Raw genomic sequence first — 6,936 nt, 5'->3', positions numbered from 1 at the left:
GAAATCGAGGAATTGAGAGGTTTAAGTGGCTGCACAGAAGAGATGGTTTTGAGTAACGAGTCGGATATTTGGAAATCAAAGCTATCTCTTAATGGAACTTTTCCGTTCATGATTTGTGTGTCATTACCGATTCTAAGTTTACTGTTCCTATGCCTAATCCGACTGTTTGGTTAAGTTGATCCCGTTGAAAATTATTGTCTTTGTTTGGAGGGCTTGTATTGATAGGCTTCCTTCAACTATGACTCTCATTCAAAAGGGTATTTCTGTCTTGAACATCTCTATCAGTTCGGCGAAATGGTGGAATCGACGATTCCAATCATTTTTCTTTCTAAGTTGTCCTCAGGTGGAAGTTTCCCTAAGGTTGATCTTTAATTGGTGTGGTATCCCATGGCAAAAATTTTATTCAGTTGGGGGATTTGTGCAATTTGCTGCAACTTGGATAAATTGTCAAAAAAAGGGAAGATTTTGTTGGTCATCCTCTATGGTCTCTATGGTTTCTTATAGTGTATTAGAAAAGCGAGAAACGATAGCATTTTTAATAATCTAAGTGCTTCTCTTTTTCTGTTGGCGGATAGCGTGTTCGCTATGGTGTTTGGTTGGATCAAACATAGGGATAATTACGAGAATTGTAATTGGATGGTTTGGGTTTGCTCTCCCTTTGATATCATGTAATCGTTTTTGTTTGTACTCTGTTTTTTGTTTTTCTTTGCCCGACCTTGTTTCTGTATAGGCTGTGGTTTTTAATAAAATTTCGCTGTTTCCAAAAAAATGTTAGGTTGATATGAAATAATAAAAGCAAGAAATTACAATATAATTATATATAACATTAAAACACAACCGGCTTATGAACAATACAAATTTAAATTTGGAGCCGTGACTAGTATATTGACCAGATGGAAATGTTATCAATTGCAAATTTAGAAGTTCATTTCAGTTTTGGGTATTTTTTATTTTGTAGCATTTACTCAAAGGGTTGTATGTTTTTGACCTACCAACACAGTCATCAGTCATCAGATGTGAACTCTATGGTCAAACTCACAACATGTGAAAGATGATTTTGAAGCTTCAGTGTCCATTTCAAATGAAGCTTCATTCTTCTTTTTCCCACTTCAAATGGGGAAAGCTACCTCTCAATCTGCTCTTCAGCACCAGAAGGGTATTTCTGTCATTCATTTTTTTCTAAAAATTGAAGGAGCTAAGATGTCAGCAACAGCATAGTTCGATAATATGACACCAAGTTCTAGAAAACTCTTATAGCTTTAATGATGACTATATTGACATAGATCAACTTTGTTTATACAATTTACTAAATCTAAAAATATGATTGGTTTTAATGAAATTTTTATGATTTGTAGGTCCAAATGGGTTGGAAGAAGTCAAATTTTACAACCATAGCTATGAGTCAATAACCCTCTAGTTCCTAACCTATGTATGTAGTGTTAGAAATTTGGGTCGGGTTTATAGATTTGGGTAGGGTTTATATTGAAGATCTGGCTACCCTTGGATCATATAACCACTTTCCGAACTTATATTTCTACACGATACACGGGTTATAAGAAATTCAACTTAAGATAATCCAAAATGACACTTACTAATCTAGGCACAGAAAACACAAGTTAGATTGCTAGGAGATTCTGAGTTTGTATGAAGAAAAACTCCGCTAAAGGGTTATCCTTCTCAAAAAGAAGAGTCGATTATGAAACCCCTTAGCTCACATATAAGTTTCAATTACACAAAATATCATGATGACGCTAAAACCACCAACATGTAGCTTGGTATAAGAAAATAAAATATACAAATACATAAATCACAAAAAAAAGTAACTCAAAAAGTAATCCCGCATCTAGTTTAGCTGTTTAGGTTATAAATAACAATTGGAATGCAAAGACCCTTATTTATCATAGGCATGTCTCTTACTCTTAGTATTTTGGTCTTTTAGACGCAGATTTTGTTTGTTGCCTCAGCTTCATTGACTTTGTTATCGACTTAGCCACCATGAGGGTTCTGTTGTCTCTGTAGGGACACCAACAAACCCACCATCAGCCTAAACAGATCCAAACAAAACAACCATACACAGAGGAAAAAAAAAAAAAAAAAAAACTACCAGAAATGTAAATAATGTATATGTCATGAAAAACCCAAAATTTAACAACCATTGTGCAAAATTGAAGAGAAGAAGCAAAGTCTATAAACATGTAACTAGTAAATAACATAAGAAAAGATATGGTTACATGGTATAATACCCTGTAAGAACACCAGAAACTCGATTAAGTTAGTGTTGAGACCATTGTATACTCTTGATGTCAATCCCCTCCTTCACCATTTCATAAAGTGGACTCATTTCCCTCAACTTCTCAACCTGATTAACAGTCAATTCAACAGCTTTATCTATCTCTTCTTCAGTGGTAAACCTCCCAATCCCAAACCTAATTGAAGTATGCGCCATATCTTCATCAACACCCAAAGCTCTTAACACATAAGAAGGCTCCAAACTAGCACTAGTACATGCACTTCCACTTGATACAGCCACCTCCTTCAACCCCATCAACAAGCTTTCACCTTCAACATATGCAAACGACAAGTTCAAGTTACCTGCATATCGACTTTCAGTACTTCCGTTCACCACAACCCCATCAAGCTTTGATCTGACTCCATTTAAAAGCCTGTCTTTCAGTTTTGTCACCCACTTCTCATCGTATTCCATCTCCTTCATTGCAAGCTCGCAGGCTGCACCCATTCCGACCACCAATGGAGTCGGAACTGTCCCGCTTCTGATCCCTCTTTCCTGTCCACCGCCGTTCATCTGTGGCTCAACCCTAATTCGAGGTCGCCGCCTCATATACAAAGCTCCAACGCCTTTCGGACCATAGACTTTATGTCCGCTTAACGACATCAAGCTAATGTTCCACTTGTTGACGTCGATTGGAATCTTCCCTAACGCCTGAGCTGCATCTGTGTGAAACGGGATGTTGAATTCCTTACATATTTCACCGATTTCTTCCATTGGTTGAATAACTCCGATCTCGTTATTCACAGCCATCACCGACACAAGCCCTGTATCGCTCCGAATTGATGATCGGAGCTCGTTTAGATCGATCAAACCATCGGGTTTCACCGGGAGATACGTGACATCAAAACCCTCTTGCTGCAAATGACGGCATGAATCGAGAACACACTTATGCTCAGTCTGAGTCGTGATTACGTGCTTTCTCTTCTCCTTGTAGAAGTGCATCACGCCCTTTACAGAGATGTTGTTACACTCGGTGGCGCCGGATGTAAAGACAATTTCTTTTGGCGATGCGTTGATGAGATTCGCGACTTGCAGTCGTGCAGCTTCCACCGCCTCGTCGGATTCCCAACCGTAGAGGTGAGTGCGTGAGTGAGGGTTTCCGTATTGAGAGACGAAGTAAGGGAGCATAGCATCGAGTACCCTAGGGTCAACAGGAGAAGTGGCTTGCATATCTAGGTAGAGTGGTCTTCCTGAGATCTTTACCCCTTTCATTGAGATTCCGGCGGTCTCATCGTAGGGTTCCGCCACGGCCGCCGCGGTGGTGGAGAGAGAGCGGACGGGTGTCAGGAGTCTGAGGGATATCGATCGGCGGACGGCGGCTGCGAGAAATTTGGAAGCCATTATTCGGCTGGTAGGTCTGCGGAAAAACTCTTCGAGATACGAAGGCAGAAATGGGGAAGAAGCTAAGGATACAAGGCTTGCTGGCGGTTGAAAGATATTACACGTGGCGCGTTACCAGCCGTTGCTCAAATGCTGAAAAAATTAACGTGGAATCGTTAAGAATTAAGATGGATGAAAAGTATACAACGAGAAAAATGACTATTTCTAACGTTTGAACTATTTTTTACTGAATTAATTAATTAAATATTTGAAATATTAACATTACAAGACATTATAGAAAACCCATTTCATTAATTTAAACGTATCCACAGTTAATATGGTTTTGCAATTTTAAACAAATAAACATAAAACAAAGTTAAACATAAAGGATCCAAAAAGCATAAAACCAAGTAAACAACCATTGGAGTTCTAATCTGATTTCAGCAAAACATATCTGATTTCAGGAAGAAGGAAGCATTAAAAAAAATAACATAAAGAATTCAGGAAGCACCATTGGAGTTCTAATATGATTGCAACAACATATCTAAATTCAGGAAGCATAAACCTAATATTTGGAGTTCTAATCTGATTTCAACAAAATATAAGAACCAATATGATTTCAGTAAAAATTATGAAGCATATATTAGGAGTTCTAAATTGATTTCAGCAAAAAATAAATAAATGAGAGCTGAAGCAGTTATTTCATGTTTGTGTACAAAGGTTGGCATTTCTTTCGAGGGTAATAAGAATTCATCTACAAAAATTGAGCAAGAAAAAAAAAAAAAAAAACAGTCTTTGTGTTTCTGATGCAACATAATCATGATTATAAATGAAACTCAAACACATAACACCTTAAGAAGAAATAAAATAGCCTAACTAATATGGGAATGCAAAGTTAAAATAGGTTTTGTTGCAACATAATCAAGATTACGAATGAAACTCGAACAGATAACATCTTAAGAATAAATAAATTAACCACCAAATTATGCCCAAACACGTAACATTTAAAGGCTTTGACTGTAAATCACTAAATTGTGTGCAGGTTAGGAAAAATCACCAAAAATGCATTAATATAATCGACTTACTGCAAAAAATTGATCAATTGGAAAGGCGACAGGTGGTCGGCGACTGATGAGGGAGGCCGCAGGTGGCCGACGACGGATAAGAGAGGCGACAGATGGCCGTTGACGATGAGGTGAGGCGGATCGAAGGGGAACGACAAGAGAGCCCTAGTTTTTTTTCTAAACAAACCAAAGAGTCAAAGACTCCTCGATAGGAGGAATAATTCTTCTTTCTTTTTTTCTAAAACAATAATATTAAAATTTAATTTGAAATAATACTATTTTGATAAATAGTTTCTAAACAACCCAATTTTAGTAAATAGTTGTTGCAAATATCATATTAACCCAAAGTTTATTTTAAAAGGGAAAATTTTACATATATCCTTGCAAACATTAAGAATTACGTCTATATCCTTCCAAAGTTCATAATTACGTATATATCATTCTTAACCTATTAAAATCACATTTATATCCAATCTTATAATTTAATGAGGTATTAATGAATTTAATACAAAAAAACGTATTTAAAAATCAAAATAAAAGTTGATTGTACTAAATTACCCTTTTCAAAACTAAATAGATTTAATTAGCATTAAACCTAATTAATAAGGCAAAACCTAAACACATGAATTGTAAACCCCAAAACGTGAAATCTCCTAACTTTTTCATCACGTTTTTTCTTCTACAAGCCGTGAGAATTTCTCCTTCGTTTCTTAGAATATCGCTGCTAGAACAATAGTAGTAAATCACATTATTTCTTCATATCAGGTTAATGTTATTCTTCCTTCGATTAATTTTGGTTTCAATTAACTTTTTGCATTCGATTAATTTTTGATTATGTATTCAATTATTTGGTTTGCAATAGACAGATTATTGTCCTCCTCTTTGATGGATAATGAGATTTCTTCTAAATTTTAATCAGGTGAAATAAAAATAGAACAGAAACTGAAAAAGAATAAGAAGAATGACAAAGGAGAAGAAGAGGAATGTAGAACAGATTTGGATGATGGAATTTAGTATGTATTTGTAGGTATATGTACATGTTAGTGCTAGAGTGGTACGTACAGACTTTATAGAAATCACAAATTGAAATAGTGGTACGGACTACACAAACAAACGTTGTAGAAGATGATTTCAAATGGAGTATTATATACCCAATTATCATACTCCGAATAAAAAATTGAACACCGGTGTGTAATATGGTTCAGTGAATCAGAATAATTCAAAGTCGCTTTTGACATTCCAAATATCGCCTTATCAAAATCATAAATCGATGTGTCGGCGTATTCAATAATAAGCAATGTAATCTATGCACATTAGCTTATTCACAGCAAATCCCTAATTTATAAGCGAATAACACATACAAAATTAGACATGAATTCAATACCTACTGATACTTGAAATTGAGGCTTGATGCTCCCACATACTTGAAATTGAGGATTGACACTTCAATTGATGGCCATCGGTGATAAGAGGATGGGGGATGTGTGGATGACGATTTTTCTGTCATGAAGAACATGGTTAGGAATTTTCAAGGCGTGAAGGTCGGCAATGTAGCTTGCCAGTGGTGGTAGTCGGTAGAGGGCTAAGAGGGAAGAAGGTTAAGAGGGAAGAGGGTGACGCCGTGAGGGAGACCGGAAGATAGGAGGAGGGGGAGATGAGCTCGATTTTTTGGGGAGGAGAAAGGTCAATCTGGGATGGATTGATCGAGGTTCAAGGGAATCATTTTTTTTTTATTGATTCACGATTTCTAGAAAAAAAAAAAGAATGGCATTTAATTTGAATATAATATGTAAAGGGTATTTTTGTAAATTTATTTGTATTTATGATTTTTAAATATAATTTTTGATAGTGATTTGATTAATATTTCATTAAATTATAGGATTGGATATATATATGAGAATTTAATATGTTAAAAAGGATATATAGGTAATTTCGAATTTTAGAAGGATATAGACGTAATTCTTAATGTTTGCAATGATATATGTGAAATTTTCCCATTTTAAAAAGTCATTAAATTATTTTTGGTACATAAAGGGAACGAAGTCTGAGTTTAGTGTTTTAAATGGTCGTGTAATCTGCTCCATTGTAGTACCTTTGTTCTACTTGTTTCCCTTTCACAGCAAAACTCTGTGAAGTTAATCTTCTCAAAACCAATAATAATTATGAACCATAGTTCCACCGGTTCTTAAATCATCTCCAACTCATCTTCATTTTTTTCTCTAAAAAATAGAGTAAAAAATGAGGCAAATAGTATTTCATCTT

At 35.6% G+C, this 6,936-nt stretch overlaps 1 protein-coding gene across 1 annotated transcript; it reads right to left on the bottom strand.

The window, feature by feature from the left end:
• Nucleotides 1-1,746: 1,746 nt before the first annotated feature.
• Nucleotides 1,747-4,872, bottom strand: NFS1 (nitrogen fixation S (NIFS)-like 1). Its single transcript, XM_078980621.1, has 3 exons — nt 4,696-4,872; nt 2,244-3,763; nt 1,747-2,013 (listed from the first exon to the last, which is right to left on the bottom strand). Exon 2 carries the CDS (start codon nt 3,629-3,631, stop codon nt 2,273-2,275), a length of 1,359 nt encoding a protein of 452 aa, XP_078836747.1. The 5' UTR covers nt 3,632-3,763; nt 4,696-4,872; the 3' UTR covers nt 1,747-2,013; nt 2,244-2,272.
• Between the last annotated feature and the right edge of the window lie 2,064 nt (nt 4,873-6,936).

Source organism: Lactuca saligna, chromosome 2 (genome assembly GCF_052625555.1).
Source record: "Lactuca saligna cultivar CGN05327 chromosome 2, ASM5262555v1, whole genome shotgun sequence".
Classification (NCBI taxonomy): Eukaryota; Viridiplantae; Streptophyta; class Magnoliopsida; order Asterales; family Asteraceae; genus Lactuca; species Lactuca saligna.
This window is presented reverse-complemented; position numbering and strand designations above follow the sequence as displayed.